Source organism: Sceloporus occidentalis, unplaced genomic scaffold, assembly GCF_023333645.1.
Source record: "Sceloporus occidentalis isolate IW3139 unplaced genomic scaffold, rSceOcc1.0.p SCAF_4, whole genome shotgun sequence".
NCBI classification, from domain to species: Eukaryota; Metazoa; Chordata; class Lepidosauria; order Squamata; family Phrynosomatidae; genus Sceloporus; species Sceloporus occidentalis.
This window is the reverse complement of record NW_028316984.1, coordinates 4,881,419-4,900,813: the sequence shown is the minus strand read 5'-3', so window position 1 is coordinate 4,900,813 and position 19,395 is coordinate 4,881,419. Positions and strand designations below refer to the sequence as shown.

General features: G+C 41.1%; 1 protein-coding gene across 1 annotated transcript in view; it reads left to right on the top strand.

Annotated features, from left to right (window-relative positions):
- Positions 1 to 15,970, top strand: part of LOC149313444 (cell division cycle 5-like protein) — a 41,266-nt gene extending 25,296 nt beyond the window's left edge. Inside the window, exons 14-16 of the mRNA XM_089519120.1 lie at positions 1,003 to 1,200; positions 10,482 to 10,694; positions 15,505 to 15,970. Of these exons, the coding sequence (XP_089375246.1) occupies positions 1,003 to 1,200; positions 10,482 to 10,694; positions 15,505 to 15,609 (516 nt within the window). The 3' untranslated portion in view covers positions 15,610 to 15,970. The remainder of the gene's footprint in view (positions 1 to 1,002; positions 1,201 to 10,481; positions 10,695 to 15,504) is intronic.
- The last annotated feature ends 3,425 nt before the right edge of the window (positions 15,971 to 19,395 follow it).

The following is a 19,395-nucleotide window of genomic DNA, read 5'->3' as shown; positions in this document are numbered from 1 at the left end:
ACAGTCACTGAGCAGCCAGTCAAGCAGCGACCAAGAAGCCTCTTGCCTGTCCCAGCCTTGCGGCAAGGGATGTCATGGGAGAGAACCTTCTAAGTTGCTACTCAGCCAGCTGCTTGGTTGCTATTCCTAGGATGACTGGGTGTAAAGGAAGCAGCGACTGAGCAGCTGGTTGATCAGCATCCAAGAAGCCTCTGGCCCTTGCTGGCCTTGCAACAAAGGCTTAGTTGGGCAAGAGGTTTCTTGGTCATTGCTCCCTTTGCACCTGGACCTCCTGGGAGCAACAACTGAGTAGCCAAACCAAGGCTGACATGTGCGTAAGGGAGGAACAGGTCCAGGCCACTGCTGCTGTATTTGCATATGAGAGGCTAAGAAGGTGGCGATGATAAGCTGGGTGTTGCTGAGGTAGATGCCACAGGCCAGCTGGCTATTACACAAATGGTAGACGTAATATCAAAGAAATAAGCATGGGGGAACACTAGGTTTGTCTTTCAAGAGAAAAGGGGATTGTAGCCTGAAAAGGTCTGGGGACCACTGCATACCCTTGGGAGTATTTGAGGATACTGCTGATCAGTCAGTAAACAGCTAACTCTCTGCTAACCAGCTTCAGTCCTAGAGTTCCTTCTGAGGTGTTGCAGTAGCAGATATGTTATGGGAGCAAGTGCATAGGAATGAAATGAAGGAATGATGCCATGATTGTTTAATGTAGTCATCTTCATGCTTTTAAAACACTGGACTCACCTAGATATACAGTTAAAGCAACTGATACACAGTGGCTTTGTAATTGTTTTGTTGACCCATGAAACATCTGAATTGTTCATCACATTTCCTGGTAAAAATACCATTTCTAAAAAGTATTGAATTTGATATGTAGATCTAAATTAACTTGCTACTCCCAACTAGAGCAGATCCATTGAACCAGTGATATTTATGTAAATGCTTCTGTAACTTGCACTTTGATAATTCAAGCACAGCAGGAAAGTTAAATTTGTTAATTTCAAACAGGCTGAAGAACTCTTGGCTCAAGAAATGGAAGTGGTGAAGCAAGGAATGGGCCATGGAGAGCTTTCCAGTGACGCGTATAGCCAGGTGTGGGAGGAATGTTACAGCCAAGTTTTATTCCTTCCAGGACAGAATCGCTACACACGAGCTAACTTAGCCAGCAAAAAAGATCGAATTGAATCACTTGAGAAGAGATTAGAGGTTAGTATAACTTCTTGGTTTTATATCTGATTTTGTTGGTAGCTGTTAATACTTTGCATTTGATAAAGCAAAAAAATCTCTGATATTGTTGGCAGCTTTTATTACTTGTGTGATGGGATTACAGAGCAGTTCTAAGAGGAGCAATGAAGATTTATTACATCTTCTAGCCCCTCTCTGGATCACACTAGCCTGGAGTAAAGCAAGAGAACTGTGGGTGACAAGTGTCTAATCACTTGGATGCACCAGGAGTGTATGTGAATATGCTTGCAAGTTGCCTGTTGATTTATGGCAATCCCATTAATTCCACAGGGTTTTCTTAGGCATGGAATACTTAGAGTTAGTTTTGTCAGTTCTTTCTTTTGAAATATTGCACCTGATATTTGTTGGTGGTCTCCCATTCACATACTAACCAGGACTGACTTTGCTTAGCCTTCAAGATCACACAGAATCTCTTGCCTTTACAGTATTTAGGCAAGTCCATTCAGCATAATTCCTCCATAAGGAAAAAGACTGCCTCTCTATTTTCAAGGCAGGATTGACTCGTACTATTTAATTTAGGAGAAGCATGAAACTACAATCTTCATAGCTCCTGAAATTGAAAACAGGAGCACACTTTCCTTTTTTAAATCCAGATTCTAGTGCTATCTATCTGAAATGGCATGCCAGAGACGTTATTTTCAAAATTGCCCACGTATTGGGTGTTTGCCAAGTAAGCTTGCCATTTGTTTGTACAAATTAAAAGTACAGTCAGCCCTCCCCACAGGTGGGCTTGCCTTCCATGGCTTTGAACATATGCGGAAGGCAAGGCTCGGCAAATGTAATGGGACACGTACCTGTGCCACTGCGAGCACGTGCCCCATTATTTTCTATGCAGTTTGAGTATACGCTCTTTTCCCCATGTGCCGGGGGGAGGGACGAATCCTCCGCATATGGAGAGGGCAGATTGTGTTGAAATACAAGCTAAGATCCAAAAAGTTAAATGTACTTTCAAAAAATAACAGCTGAAGCTTTTAAACAACAAAAAGTTGGGGAAATCCTCAAAAGAATATCTAAATAAGCTTTTGGAAGAATTCGTGGAATAACAAAATGCTTCTGGCAAAATACTTAAGTGCATCTACTTTACTATATCTCAGATTCTGAAGTGATGTCAGTTTCTAAATTATGAAAATTTTTATAATGAATGTTCTCATGTTCATTTTGAGAAAATACATCTGATAAATAATTTGGTGATTTACCTGCGCTCCCAGATATAATATCAGATTTAGACCAAAATGTCAAAAGTATTAATTAATTTTATCAGTCCTTGTGTAGAAAATGGGGGTCTGCTAATAACTAGTAAGACATCCACATACAAGACTGTCCTGTATTTAGCTTGTCCACACACAAAACCTTGAATCACAATGTTTTAGCACAAAATAGGGTCTATAAGCATAAATCATGTATCAGAAGGGCAGATAGAAGACAACCTTGTCTTGTTCCTCTGTTGGAACAAAACCATGGAAAACTTAATGATGGATATGTGAAAACCTGTGACTTATGGGAGACAGTTACAAAATTTGAAACATTTTTGGGGAAGTATTTTTTCTCTCAAAAAACCCTAAAATTAGCTACTATTGACTAAATTAGATAATTGAAGCTCAGTCATTTCTTTTATTATTTAAAATACTTAGGAGATATATAAAAGGTGATCTGCTTATCTAATATGCGATCGCTGCTTGTGTATAAATATTGTATTTCAGGTTTACTATGTAGTAACCATAGCCAGAATAAGCACAGTTGCCAAATAAAATGGTTTTCGTTTTCCTTTACGGGGAGTGTAGAGTGTACATGCATTCCGTATTGGCCAGCAGAGTGCACTATTTCACCATGTAATATATCATGATACAGCCATGTGACACAGAAAGATGAACTGTTAATTGCTTTCTTCAATACTTTTGAATATATCTTTCTTATTAATGGAAAATGGCGTAGTGTCTTAAATATTAACTCTTCCATGTGCCTCAAAGCTAAGGCTACAGTCATATAGGCACTTACTAGAGAATTCAGTGGAGGTTACTTCTAAGTACACACACATAGTATTGCACTGTATATAAGTGGAAATACAGTTGTAAACAAAGTTATCTATAATAATTTCCACAATGATTGGCTGCTAGCAGTGTGTGCACTACTCTTTATTTGTTCTTGGAATTTGGAGCTAGGGTTGGGGGAGTTCTGTCATCTTCACCTGATTGGTATATTGAACTTACCTAATTAAAGCAGCACATACAATAAGAGTATGTATGTGTATGCATGAATGTATTATTTTGAAGTTGCTTTGGAAATGCTCAGTTCTGTTTTTTCTTAAATCTTCAGAAAGCGGTGAGGAGTTAAATGTTAATTGAAAGAGGTTCAAGAGAGAAGGCTAGCATTAATAAGCCACTATTTAATATATTCGTATCTCAGTTTTTACCCTGATTTTTATCGAAACACAGTTTTAAAATTACCATGATGTGCTGTTTATGCCATGAAGAAGATGGCAGGGGGTTTAGAATCCAGTTTTAATGACATTATTTTCTTCTGTGACATTCCAGTGTGGACGCTTGAACTAGTGCTTGCTGCTGCTGGGTTGAAGAGCTTTTTGCTCCCTTTGGCTATGGAATTTCAAAAGTAATCTTTAAGATGGAAGTTGTTCAAGATAATATAGAACAAATAATGCCGTAATGGCAACTGTAGCACTGAATAGGTAAAGTGGTAGTACAGAAATCATCCAGGGCTGTATGATTTGTTTTCAAGAGAACTAAAAGATCTTGCAGACGTAATCTCAAAACCACTGTTGATCATTTTTGAGAATTCCTAGAGGAGCCCCAACTGACTGGAAGTGAGCAAATGTTGTCCCATCTTTAAAAGGGGACGGGAGAGAGGACTGAGCTACTATCAGCGAGTCAGCTTTATGTGGATATTAGGAAAGATTTTAGAACATATCATTATAGAGTCAGTCTTTGAGGAATGATGTAATCACTAGAAGCTAGCATGAAGTTCTCCAGAAATGTTTTGCCAGACTGAATATCTAGATCTACATACAGATATAGATAAGCTTGGTAGGTGAGGGGGCTGATGTAGTATGTGTTTATTTCAGTAAGACAAGCTCCCTCATGATATTTTTAGACAAAAACTGGTACAATGTGAGCTACATAGAGCTGTTGTTAGGTGGATTTGTAACTGGTTGATAGAGTGCCCAGCAACGGTTTCTTGTCATCTTGACAAGATATTGTTCTCTTCCCCTTGGTGCCATTTGAAGACCTGTTCCAGAGAATTTCACAGACCCTTGAGGGAGGTTTTGAGAACGTGTTAGGTGGCAAGTGTGCTATAGGGCATTGTAGTGAGTGTGGTCTCTACCAACAGATAGATGAATGTTAACATCCTTGTCAGCCTCATGCCCAAATATTGACAGCTGCTCAGTGGCATAAAAAGGGTTAGTTTGTATTAACTAGGCCTTACTAGATGAAAACAAAGCTTAGACTCATGAAATAGTTTTGATTATATGGTTGAAGAATTATGATACTTAAAGAACTCCAAAGGAAGGTGGATTGGTAGATGTAAGGGAAGGTAGATGTAAGGGAGATAGCGTTCCGTGTCTTCGCAGTCTACTAGAAAACTTCTGCCACTATCTCTGCTTGTCAGAACCTGGCCCACCAAAGCTTCATCAAAAAGTCAAGTTGTAGAACTACATCTAAACTAGAAACTTTATTGACTAAAAAACAATGATATAAGTGCACAGTACAAGACGTTATAGTCAGATCTAACTTATAATAACAAATTGGCCATTTATAATTATAACGAAAAACCCTCCCCACATCAACACCCATTGACTAAAAAATTCCCGCAAAAAGCACAGATGACAACTTAATTACCCCCTGAGCCAACCTTCCCCCCAAATAGGATGTTTTGAGAACCACTGCATGGACGGTAAGTTCCCACCAAACATCCCCACAGCAGCAAGATAGCAGGTTCTTGTTCCCACCAGTATATAACCTTGAATTAAACCACCAAAATGCTTATGACTTCAAAGGCCACCTGTTGATATCCATTCAAACAACCTTTTCCCATCTAGCTATCCCATCAGGCTGGCCTAACATTGTGAGCGACCAAAAAAAGGTTGCAGCACTTCCAAGACTGAGAACTGCCAAAGCTATCCGTTACCATGATTACCATTCCTCTCCACTGCATCCATTCCCCCCCTTATCTTCACTCTAAATGTTAACCCTTTCGCCAGCCCAACTAACTGCTCAGTCGTCTTCTTCTCCATCTTTTCCAGCTGCTACCTCTCCCTAATTATCCAATTACATACATTCCAGATTCTTCCATATTTTACAATCGCAAATATGGAAGAATCCAATCAATCAACAACAACAACACTAATGGAAGAATCCCAGTTTTACGTTAGGATTCTGACACTGCTGGTGATTTGTGTATATGTGCCGTTATGCTTCTAAATACTATTCAGAAGACCTGCGTAGTAAGTTTGAAAGAATAAGATTTACTAATCTAGTTTGGTCATTTGTATAAAGGACAAAGTTGTTGAATGAAAAGGATGCTCTGAAGTCAGCTGCTTAGTACAATGGAGGGTAAACAGTTGGATCTTAGTCTTAGCAATGGTTCTGTTTTCCAGGTTAGATTTTCCATTATTTCATGAGAGACAAAGCACAGACCCAAATACAGTGAAAAGCAATGCACCTGGGTAGAGGCCATAAGATGCTGAATCCTTAGTCTGATGAAAACCTATATCTGTAGACTAAATTCTCAGTCTAATAAAATACCCTTAATTTGATCAGAAAATAGATTTTGATTGGCAATAGCCTGCATTCTGTGTATTTATTTATTGCCTCTCAACTTGCCAGGCCTGTAAGTTGAGACACAACGAGTAAAGAATGCTTTCAAAACATTAAGTACCTTTTAAAAATCCAATCAAAACACTTCTTACATCTCTATAAAATAATTAGAATCATAGAATAGAATCATAGAGTTGGAAGAGACCACAAGGGCCATCCAGTCCAATCCCCTGCCATTCAAGATATCTCAATCAAAGCATCCCCGACAGATGGCTATCCAGCCTCTGCTTAACGATCTCCAAGGAAAGAGACTCCACCACTCTCCAAGGGAGTGTGTTCCATTTTCGAACATCCCTTACTGTCAGGAAATTCCTCCTAATGTTGAGATGGAATCTCTTTTGCTGTAGCTTGCATCTATTGCTCCGGGTCCCAGTCTCTGGTGCAGCAGAAAACAAGCTTGCTCCCTCCTCAAAATGACATCCTTTCAAATAGTTAAACAGGGCTATCATATCACCTCTTAACCTTCTTTTTTCCAGCTGAACATTCCCAGCTCCCTAAGTCATTTCTCATAGGGCATGGTTTCCAGACCCTTCACCATTTTAGTCGCCCTCCTTTAGACACGCTTCAGTTTCTCAACATCCTTTTTGAATTCTGGGGCCCAGAACTGGACATAATATTCCAGGTGGGGCCTGACCAGAGCAGAATAGAGTGGTACAGTTGATGCAGCATAAAATTGCATTGGCCTTTTTAGCTGCTGCATTGCACTGTTGACTCATGGACTCCCAGATCCCTTTCACACGTAGTTACATTCAGCCAAGTGTCCCCCATCCTATACACGTAACAATCATTTTTAGAAACAATCACAGCAGATACTCCTAATTTTAAGATGGAAAGGCCAGGCAAAATAGCACAGCACACATAGCACTGTTGTAGTGAGGATAACATTTGTTGAAATGTTGGAAATGTTATTTTCATTAATGGTTTTGTACTCTGAATTAACTTACTCATCCTGTTGGAGGTAATACAGAACTCCCAGAGATGCATCATTAAATATGAGGTTACATTTGAAAGTTGGCCACTATGTTGTGCCTTAAAAAAAAGACCACCCAGCCTTCAGGCATTAATACTGTACTACAGCTCCTGCTAAAACGTATGCACTCCATACAAAATAAAGTGCAAAAAAGACCAAAACAACCTATTCAACTCTGCAGTCAAATTTCCTAATCTGTATGGGAATACCATATAACAAATGTGGCATAGTTTTAGCTTTAAGCACATGAAGAGCACTAGATATAAATATATATTCCTTTTGTAAAGAAGAACTGGGTTTTAGCTTGGATATTATTTGAAGTATATTACAGCACAGGATTTATGGGATGTCCACAAGCACGAGGAATGAGAGATGGCCCACAAACAAAACACACATAATAATCCATTTGCTCAGTGGTTAGAAAAAAATAATTTTTATTTCTTTTTTTGATAAAATTACCAGCTTGGAAATGAAGGGAGTGCTGTGGGTATAGTATATCTTGATTTCAGTAAGGCCTTTGACAGGGTTCCCCATGACATTCTTGCAAACAAGCTAGTGAAATGTGGGCTTGACAAGGTAACTGTTACATGGATTTGGGATTGGTTGACTGGCTGAACCCAAAGAGTGCTCAATAATGGCTCCTTTTCATCCTGGAAAGAAGTGACCAGTTGGGCCCCACAGGGCTCTGTCCATGGCCCAGTGCTATTCAACATCTTTATCAATGACTTGGATGACAGAATTGGAGGCATATTTATCAAATTTGCAGATGACACCAAACTAGGAGGAATAGCTATTACCCCAGAGGATAGGATCAAAATTCAAAATGACCTTAATAGATTAGAAAGCTGGGCCAAAGCTAACAAAATGAATTTCAACATGGAAAAATGTAAGGTACTGCACTTAGGGTGGAAAAATGAAATGTACAGGTATAGGATGGGGGACACCTGGCTGAATGAAACTATGTGTGAAAGGGATCTGGGAGTCCAAGGAGACCATACATTGAACATGAGTCAACAGTGCCCCTTCTGATTTTTCCCCTTTGGCACATTGGGGGTCTGAGACTGGGGTCGTTCTATCACACTAGCAGCTCAATGTTATTCCAACTGACTCCATGGCAATTCAGCCAGACCCAGACTCCACCCTTAGGGTGAGCTCTAACCTCCTCAGAGGTCAGAATCAGATACTCCCAGCCTTCTCCTTCATTCTCCCAGACATTGGAAAGAATTTAAAATATACACCATGCTGGAGACCAAGCCACTCATAGAGGAGAAACAGCTTTCGTTCCTCTGACACCCCACTTTGTTTCCTTTTAGCCCTGTTCTATGGGCAAGAAGGCATCATTCTCCATGCCTTGCAGGTGGGCCAGGCCCGGCATTACTACCTGCCATAAATCCTTGAGAGGTTACCACCAGAAACCAAGCCACCCCATGCCAGAGACTACAGGTGCATGAGCACCTCTAGCCATCATAGGTCCTATAGCAAAGACCATCAGGGTGGCCACTTACAGGCCACCATACACACTTGTTAGACATCACCAGCTTGACAGCTTAGCTTAGCTGCGGCTGCTGTTGAGAGCAGGGTCTTGCAGCAGGTGCTCAAACCTATGTCTCTGAAGGGCCAGCACCGCCCACCCTGTTTAGATCGGCTTTGGTAAATCCCAGACTACAGGATGTGGAGGTCTTATCTACTGGGAAAGGGGGCATTGGTTCTTACATGTGATATGTCCATTTCCAGTAGATAAGAGCCCCACATCCTGGCCCACCCTCAGGGGTGCTGGCATAAGGATGGTTCATATCCACATAGTCTTTCCCTATGGAGAGCAAGCTAGATTGCTCACTGCCTGTCTTGGTCACCGTCCAGTTCTCTATAGTTTGATATCCAAATAAATTGTTTATGTTTTTTCTGGAGCATTCGGCTGTTGTACGACTGGCCTTCTAGGGTTAGCTCCACCCATGTGGGGTCACCATAAGGTCTCTCTTTTTACTTCCTGCCTATCTGGAGTGATTGGGAGGAGCATAACCCAAACTACAGGATGTGGGGCTCTTATCTACTGGAAATGGATATATCACAGGTAAGAGCCAATGTCCCTTTTCCTTCTCGTTTTCCAACGCTCCCATTCTTTTCTTCACGTCTTTCACTTCTTCTGTTATCCCTTTTATCGTTTCTTTTAATTCATCTATATTCCTTCTTCAAGAACACCCACTCTTGCTGGGTGTCTTTTTTCTTTAACATTTCTAGCCATGAGATTTCACCCGTTATTTCCCTGAGCTTGTTAGAGCCAGGTTTCCTGTAATCCAAGGTCTGTTTTGAACTTACTGTTCTTAACTTACTCTTCTTTGCCCTGTCCCTCAATCGTGAATTCTAGCATTCCACCTTCCACCTAAAGAACAGACCACTTTGATTCCAGTGACCAGCCCCTATCAGTTAAGATCAAGTCTAGGATTGCCAGTCCCCTTGTTCCTTTCTCTGCTTTTGAAATAGAAAATTATCTACAAGCCTGGTGAAAAGTTTGTTTGAAATTCTTAACAGTGTTAGTCTCTCAGTAGATAGCAGAGTAATTGAAATTTCCCCCACAACTACTAATTCTTGCAGCTTTGAAATGTCTGAGATCTGTTTCTGAAAAACATCAGCCTCATGATTTCTTGATTCTGGGGCCTGTAGTAGACTCCTAACATTTTTTTTTAATTTATTCATTTATTTTTACCCAAGTTGGTCCACTTTAATCACTCATTGATTTCTGTATGACTGAGTCAGGTCAACTTGAAGGCTGTTAACACAACAACACCAAACATTTTTTACGTAAGCGGAAAAATTTTTGAGCATATTTCTAAATCCTTATCCATCTGCTTCCTTAAATTTCATCCACCTTCCCTGTGAATATTGTCATTTCGTCCTAGGATATACCTTTCTGTTTACTTAATAAGTCATGAGAAACAGTATGCAAAACAAAGAGCAACACCCCCCCCCCCCCCAATCCTGGTAGGGATTTGATAACAGTGTCAAATCACTGTTATGCAAATTGTTTGCTGTATGAAACTATTGCATATCGAGGTAGCCTTCAAGTAATGGCTATTCTTTATCAAGTGAGCCTCAGTTCCCTGTGGCTTCAATTTCACCTTCATGAATTTACTTTTTTGCTTGTCTTCTGATCATTCTTTTTTTCTTGTCTTGTGATTGAACCTTCCACTCTGTTGTGACACTGTTGCAAACTCTGGAAAACCTGTTTTGTAATGTTGAAATGATCGACTTTGTTTGCATTAATTCCAAGACTACATGAATAACCTCAAAGTTTATACTTGTTTTTACCAGTGGCCAAAATAGTTTTGTGATATAGTAGCTTTCTGTGCCCACCTTACAGGTCTTCCAGTTATGCTACAAAAATGTATTGGTGAGCTAAATCTTAACCACATGTGAAATGTATGTGTACATGATTCTGTCAACAGATTAACAGAGGCCACATGACTACAGATGCTAAGAGGGCTGCCAAAATGGAGAAAAAGCTGAAAATCTTGCTTGGCGGTTATCAGTCCCGTGCAATGGGACTCATAAAACAATTAAATGACTTGTGGGACCAAATTGAACAGGCTCACCTTGAATTGCGCACATTTGAAGAATTAAAGAAACATGAAGATGCTGCCATTCCAAGGAGACTGGAGGTAGGTTTGTTGGCTACCTGAAAGAAGAAGCAGTGGTAATATTTTAAATATGAAGAATTATGATTAGTGCTAGAGAACAGATGGCATAGAAGGGCACACTTACTAACTGCTATTATGTCTGTGTGAAATCTTTAATACTCAACATATAAGCTTATGTTTTAAATTTGTAATTCTATTTTTAATCTAATGTGATTCTTAAATTTTGTAAATGGAATCTTCTCCTATTGGTCTATGATGGTAAATAAATATATACAGTTCTGTACATATAGTATAGCTCAGCATTGAGCATTCTGCATAGCTCAGTGCTGAACTATGACAGGATGCAGTTTTAATCTCTGATTAGATAAGGATGGAACATTCTGGAACTTGGGTTACTCCTCCCCATTTCCCAGTAGATAAGACCCCCACATCCTGTAGTTTGGGTTATGCTCCTCCCACTCACTCCAGATAGGCAGGAAGTAAAAAGAGAGACCTTCTGGTGACCTCATGTGGATGGAACTAACCCTAGAAGGCCAGTCTTATCCTGCTTATCACTCCAGTAGGATGTGTTTGCTGTTGCTCTGCAACTTCTTCACTACAGCCATTCCAGTCCTTTTCCTTCTCTTCGTTTCTCTTGCTGCCTTGGAAACATGAAGAAAGATATAATATGGCAAGGGCTTCCAGGATTGGAGAAAGGTCTTGGCTTTGCTAATGACTCTCCCTCTCCTCCAAAACTGCCCCTTTTCATGGTAGCAGCACAGGGGATTTCTGCAAACAGCTTTACAGCACATGGGAACCGTGAGAACAGATGGTGAGGGTTATCCCCTCCATGTCTTTGTTTTTTCCACATCACCTCTGTCCAGCCTGTTCAGGGCCAGGTTTTAGGGAGGCAGCTGGCCAGAAGTTATGGAAACTTCCCTTCTCAACATATCTGCCCAGCCTGTTTAGGGTCAGGGTTCAGAGGGCAGACCAGCCAAAAGCCATGGCAAAGAGTATTCTCCACAGCACCTCTGCCCAGCCTGAAACAGGGCCAAGGACAGAGAGTCAAGCCAGCTAGAAGACACAGGATAAGGAGTGATTCTCCCCTAGTAGGCAGGATAAGATTGAAGAGAGCCCTCCCCCATATCCACGTGAAGGAATAGGACCCAATACCAGGATAAGGATATCTTTTTCATTGGAAGATTTCCCCTTTTCTGCTAAAGAAAACAAGGCCCTGAGCCTGAAACTCCCGGAAGCCCCGATTTCTTCACATGACCCAGAGATACGAGAGTGGGAAGTAGTCCACTCTCAGTAGTGGGCTTTTTCCAACCACTCCAATGGAGATGCCCTTCTCTGCCAACATCATGCAAGTGACCAGAGAGGAATGAAACAGGGTGACAGCGAAAAGACTTTCCCCTAGCCTGGTAAATCAATTGTATAGCCTACCTCAGGTAGTCAAGGATCAACTGCTGGTCCTCCTAGTGAACACCCCTGTGTCAGCACTTGTGTCCTCAGCATTTTATTTTGTAGGGGTGGAGAGGACTCATTGAAAATCCCTAAGGATAAAAGGGCTGAGACAGTCCTAAAGAGGGCATACAAAGAACTCTCCTGGGTAATAACGATGGCATCAGTCTCGATGGTGACTAGAGCAGCTCTGTATTGGACCAGCAGGCTACTGAGGGAGGTTCCCCTTAGTGAAACCAAAATCAGGCAAGGCCTAAACAAGGCCTCAACTTATGCAGCAGACAGAACATTGGATACCATTCAGTTTTGTGCCCAGTGTGGCAAGTAACTGTGGCTGAAGAACTGAAACGCGGATGTGAAATCGAAGCAAAACATGGCATTCACACCCTTCCCCAGAGCCAAGCTATTTGGAGAGTCTCTTGAACCAGTCAACATTGATGGAGGACAGGCATAAGAAGACCCTAGCCACAAGTAAAAAGAAAGAAGAGAGGAGACATTTCAGACACTCAGGTTCCTTTCAGACTGCCAGGATCAATTTCTTCTCAACACCAAACCAACTCTTTCAGTCCAAGGAGTTGGGAAACCAGAGCTTCTCAGAAAGGAACCATTCCTTGAACACCATGGAGAGAACCAACCAGAACATAGGTATGACATGAACCTACTAGTAGGGAGCAGACTGGGGATTTTCCAGGGCATGGGAAACATCCACCTCCAACCAGTGGGTACCGGAGACCATAAGACACAGGTACTGGATAGAATCTGACTGTAGACCATGCCATTTCTTCATAGCATCCCCCAGGTGCAATGATACCAACATGCATTGCCTCCTACTGGATGCAAACATAACCCTGTAATAGTCAGGGGCAATAGAAAAAGTAACAGCTGTCTTGTTTACCTCTATGGAGGACAACACAGCAATGGAGTATACAAATAAGTAGTCCAGAATCTGGTCCAAAGGTCGCACAATAAAAGTCTGTCACAGCAAAGGAGGGAGGCAGGAGCATAGTCACAAGGCAAGTCCAGAGGTCAGATAATTGGAGTAGTAAATCAGTAAAAACACAGGAACAACCAGGCTGCAAGATGAATTGTCGGCTGCAAAGAATTTTAGCAGCTGGATTCTTTTAAAAGGCCTCCGCGTCTCTCAGCTAAAATCTATTAGCTCTCCCCTTGGCAACAGTCATCTTGATAGCACCAGCATGGTCAAGGGCATGGGTCTCCTGAGATCATCAGTCTGACTATGGGACATTTCTAACTGCCCACACATCCATATCTCTTACCACAAGGACTGGTGTTTCACACCAAGCCAGCATGGCTACAACTACACGCTTGGAGATTGTTGAGGGATAAAGGCTACTTGGTCAGAATCACTAACATGAAGGCTTACTATCAGAATATATGATGAGTACATGTTCCAGGTGTTCCAGCGATTGTGTAAGTGAAAACATGTGGGCTACTGACACATCTCAGTGGCAGCATTGCTGAAGTTCCTCCTAGATGGAACCAATCATGGGCTCAGACCATCAAAGGACAAGTAGCAGCTATTGCATCTATTTTGAAGTCTGTAACTTCAAGAAAGATATGTACAACTTGGCCCCAACAACAGCTCACTGCTTCTTCTTCTGGGACTTGCACTTAGTGCTAAAGGCATTGGCAGTGATACCCTTCGAGCCATTACGGAAGGCATCCCTAAAACAGCTTACCTGGAACATGCTGTTCCTGACAGCCATAACCTCAGCACATAGGATCTTGGAGGATCTCCACAAATCACAGTAAGTAATACTTCCCTCATTCTGTTTTCATTCATCCAGAGAGCTAGAGAAAATACTGCACACCCTCAAGGGCCATCAAGATTTACCTGAAGAGGGCCAGGGTTTCTCCTCTTTGGAATCCCTATTCATACAATTCCAATGACGGTCTATGGAAAAGAGAGTTTCTAAGTGCACACTAAGTAGATGCTTAAAGGTATTCATAGCTGCATGCTATGAGTCAATGAAGATCCTGGCACCTGTTGGGACAGTGGCACATTCCACCAGGAGTGCAGTTACCACATCAGCATGGATGACTAATACACGATGGGGAGAGATCTGTAGAGCAGCCACCTGGAAATCAGCTTCCACCTTTGTCAGGCATTACAATTTGGGCATCTTTGAATCAGCAAAGGCCGCTTTTGGAAGAAGTATTCAGCAAGTGTGCCAAGCCTGAAATTGCCTCCTCCACCATAATATCCACCCATTTGGAGTGGCTCTGGCAAGTTCCGAGTTCTAGGATGTTCAATCCCTATCTACTGGAGAAAGGAACATTAGAGCCTACCTGTGAAACATTCATTTTCAGTAGAAAATGATTGAACAGTCTACCCACCCTTGGAATGCTGTTGGACAGGAGGAGTGTTTAAGGGATCAAAGCCAAAACTGAGGAGTGACAGTCAACACAAGTAATCAGTCTCTGAGTGCCCTAGGGGTGGCACTGGCAGAGTGCACTTGTCCCACCCTGGGTAACCACCAGAAGGTAGAGAATTCTCCTGTAACTTCTTTTTAATTTAACTCCACTGGCCTATGGGTCTGTTTTATTCCTATCATTGGGGCTCTGTAAAAGGCAATAGGAGGTTTCTTCCCCCATGTGGATATGGGAGAGGGTTCAATCTTGTCCTGGCTATTAGGAGTGAATGGGGAGGACCAACCCAAGTTCCAGGATGTTTGATCCTTATTTACTGGAAATTAACATCGTACAGATAAAATCTAACATTTGTTTTTATACACTGAGAGACCGTTTATTTCTTTTCATTTTACTTATATTAATTTATGATTTCTTTCAATGCCCATCAAGTGTCATCTTATCTTGACTTTTTCTTGATTTGCCTATAAACTACAGCGCGCCCGCGCCATATGCGGCCTTGAGCATACGTGCTCAAGCCGCGGGGCGGAAGGGGCGGCACGTCCCATTCAATTGAATGGGCACGCGCGCCCGTTGCGCACCGCCGCACCGCCGTGCACAAGCCCCATTGTTTCCAATGGGGCTCGAGCATAGGCGGAATTCGCCTTATGCAGCGGGATCCGGAACGGATCCCCCGCATAAGGCGAGGACGGACTGTATATTAAAAATGACTTTGTACAGTTGAACCACAACATTTCATGAAGGATTTACAGTCACATTATCAAGAAAAAGATTTCTTTTAATTCCCAAACCCATTTTCCTTTTTTGTCGTTTCTTTTACATTATAAACGTGAAGACAGATATTGTTTTATTTACTGTTGTAAGGTGTCTAATGTAAAAAGTGGGCAGGGACAGTTTTATTGCTATGTTAGTTGAGAATCTCTGTACAAATGTATGTATGGCATGCTGCTACATCTTGCACCTCTGTGAATCAACTGTATTATATTTGTTATTGCAGTGTCTAAAGGAAGATGTTCAGAGGCAACAGGAGAGAGAGAAAGAGCTACAGCAGAGATTTGCTGAATTCATGCTGGACAAGGAAACATTTCAGTCAAAATACTAAGTCTCATATCTTGCTTAAACTATGGCTTGTAACATTTTTTTCAAATGCTGTAGACTTGTTTTGCCAGTGAAGCACTCACAGGCATATTTAGCAACAAATACTCTGTTTTAAATATATACATTGTACAGTGTGCTCATGCATTTTCTCCCCTTTAGAGATGGCCCGAATGAAACAACAATCTGATCCAGCAAGAATAATTTGTATCAACTAAAGATAGCTATGGAGGATATTAAAAAAAATAATCCAGAACTTGGTATTGGTTATATAGTGATCCTCATCGGTATTGGTTATATGGTGATCTTTTTTAATGTACCACTTAAAAGTTGATGTTTTAACATTAAAATAAATCTGCTGTATCTTAGTCACATCATTTGCCAAAGTTAGTATTTGTGTTCTAGTATTTTACCATAGTTAAGAACTACAAGTAGTATACAGTTTATCATCTGGGTAATGTGAATCTGAGTTAGAAAGAAGGTATTAGAGTGTTTGTTTATTCAGTGGAATTTATAGCTTCATTTTAATAACTTGCTAATAATTCCTAAGTTAGACAGAAAAGGTTTGCAAAGATCCAAAGGCAGAACGAAGAATCCACTGTGAAGCTTAAGTATTAGCGTAAGTATAAATTCAGATTCTAGAGAGGTCCTGTGTAAAATCAACATCATTTTGTTAATAGAAAACCGGGTTCTTAATAGCTTGAACCACTCTCCCTTAGTCCATAGCTTGACAGAACAAAGTAGGCAAGAGGACTCAGATAATCGCTGAGAATTCAGAGTTTATTAAGCCGGCAGACCTCAGTGGAATTCCTATTCCAAAAGTTAAACTGGGGCCCAGAACAGAAGAAAATGGCTATCTTTATAGTAGTTCAGACAAAGAAGTCCTTAACATACATTCTTTTGGCTGGTTCAAAGTTTAAACGTATAGGACCTCTTTGCAATCAGAGCAAAGATACATGAATACATTAAAATATACTTAAGGTACATCTGACCACATTCCATCCTGTTCTTATCACCTATGTGTTATATTTGCGTACCCCCTCCTTTCCCTGCCAGGGATGCTACTCTCTTATCTTTGATTTATTATGGCTTTCAGAGCAGTGCCAGGTGCCATATGGGGCCTTGATAAGCAAGGGTTTTTTCAGAAACTTCATTTTGTTTTCTAAACAGTTCTGCTCTAGCATCCTTTGCTGAGGCCGTATTTCAAATCCTTCCCCTGTGTGCAGTTAGGCCAAACCTTTGCCAATACCTTTAAATCTGCTTTCTACATTTCTATTATATATTTGTAGCTAAATTTGATCATTGAAACCCTTCCATCTCATTCCCTCCTTTTGATGTTTCATCAATATTCATATTGCATGATATCATCAACCATAATTCTTGTTCACAATATTGCTGGTTTTTGTATTTGTTCCTGAGTCTGTTAATTAAAGACAGTACAGACTTGGGAAGTAGTTTTTGTTTCTACCAATGTTTCTATCTTTTGTCTTATAAATTTTAGAATACAGGGCATATACAAACATCCTAACACCAAAAACAATATAATCAACAGTGCGATGCAGCAACTAAAAAGGCCAATGCAATTTTAGGCTGCATCAATAAAAGTTTAGTGTCTAGATCAAGGGAAGTAATAGTGCCACTGTATTCTGCTTTGGTCAAGCCCCACCTGGAATATTGTGTCCAGTTCTGGGTGCCACAATTCAAAAAGGACATTGAGAAACTGGAGCGTGTCCAGAGGAGGGTGACTAAAATGGTGAAGGGTCTGTAAACCATGCCCTATGAGGAACGACTTAGGGAGCTGGGGATGTTTAGCCTAGAGAAGAGAAGGTTAAGAGGTGATATGATAGCCCTGTTTAAATATTTGAAGGGGTGTCACATTGAGGAGGGAACAAGCTTGTTTTCTGCTCTCCAGAGAACAGGACCAGGAACAATGGATCCAAGCTCCAGGAAAAGAGATTCCAGCTCAACATTAGGAGGAACTTCCTGACAGTAAGGGCTGTTCGACAGTGGAACACACTTCCTCAGAGTGTAGTGAAGTCTCCCTCCTTGGAGGTCTTCAAACAGAGGCTGGATGGCCATCTGTCAGGGATGCTTTGATCTGGATTTCCTGCATGGCAGGGGGTTGGACTGGATGGCCCTTGTGGTCTCTTCCAGCTCTATGATTCTATGCAGCAAAAAGACAAATTAACACAGATTAATAGCGGCACAACGATGGCAAGACTAAATCTGGGCTTACTTGTTTCAGAATAGACACACATAGGATTGTTCTGGTACTGATACAGTGGAACAAACCACATTGGGACAAAATACAGAAAACTAAAGAACCAGTGAGCATGTGCAAAATGCAATCTCATCAGTATTTGTAATCAGCATTCTCACTAATCACAAGATTTCCATCTGAAATTGCTCTGAGCTATAATTATTTTTGAAGGCAAAGCAACGTCAAAATAAACATAGAAACCACAGAAATCTAATTCCCAAGCATTTCAAGTTTATTTGGTTTATCTCTGCTTTGATTGTCTCCCACAAGAAAGCACCTCTAAATTGTTTTAGGATCTAAAGTGAAGTAATTGCACAGTAACTGCCCTGCTCTGTTCTTCCAATTCTCTGCTGCTTCTGGAAGGCAGATGCAATAAGGCCAAAATTGACATAATAAGTATGTTTGCCAATACTGTTGCAGTACAGATGATTATATTATGTCAGTTGACAGGCTTATTCCCCTTGGAAGACAGGCAGGCTGGCTGAACAGACAAGCTAGTGGGCCTATGATTCTTTTATGTCTACAGCTGAAACAGATGTTCAGAGATCATCCTTGGGCACTGGGGAGTCTCTGTGAAACCTAGGATGTGAGCTTTTTTGCCACATTCTTTTAAAATGGATTAGAAGTTTCTGCAAGCACTTAGGTGGTGTCAGTTTACAAAAGTTTAACAATGTGTGCCCACTGTTCATATACCAAAAAGCTAATCAGGAAGCGACCATTTCTTTGTGTGTATGATAGCAGGATTTCCTAACTGAGATATTTTTCTGACAGGACCTTGCAGAATTTGTACTTTTGTGAGTCCAGTATTGAATATTTGAACATCAGTATACTTTTCAAGAAATGATACAGCAACAAGCTAGTAAAATGTGATACTGGAGAAGAGGTTTGCAGATATCATGGACTGCCATAAAGACAAATAAATGGATCCTATAGCAAATCAATCCTGAACTCTCCTTAGAAGCCAAGATGACTAATCTGAGACTGTCATCCTTTGAACAAACATAACTCATTAGAAAATACGATACTAGTTTTTCGTAGGGTTTATAGACTATGTGGCTGTGTTCTGGAAGAGTTTATTCCTGACGTTTCACCAGCATCTGTGGCTGGCATCTTCAGAGAATGCTGGCATGGAAGTGAGTGGGGTATATATATACTGTGTGACCCTTGGTTGAGAGGAAGTGATTTACACGTTAATCTCTGTGTTGGCCTGTTGTTGAATGGCAAGGCCTCAGGGAGTCCATTTAATTGGTGATCCATTGCCTGTTGGGAAACTCCTCTGACTCTGGGTGGTTTTTATTTGCTGTTGCTGGGTCTTGATTTTGGTGTTTCTCAGGACTGGTAGTCAGACTTTGTTTACTTTAAGGGTTTCTTCTTTCCTGTTGAAATTATCTGTGTGTTGGTGGATTTCAATGTCTTCTCTGTGCATTCTGGTCTGATAGTTGTTGGTATGGTCCAGAATGTCAGTATTTTCAAATAGCAGTTTATGCATAGGATGGTTTATAACATGTTCTGCTACTGCTGATTTTTCTGGTT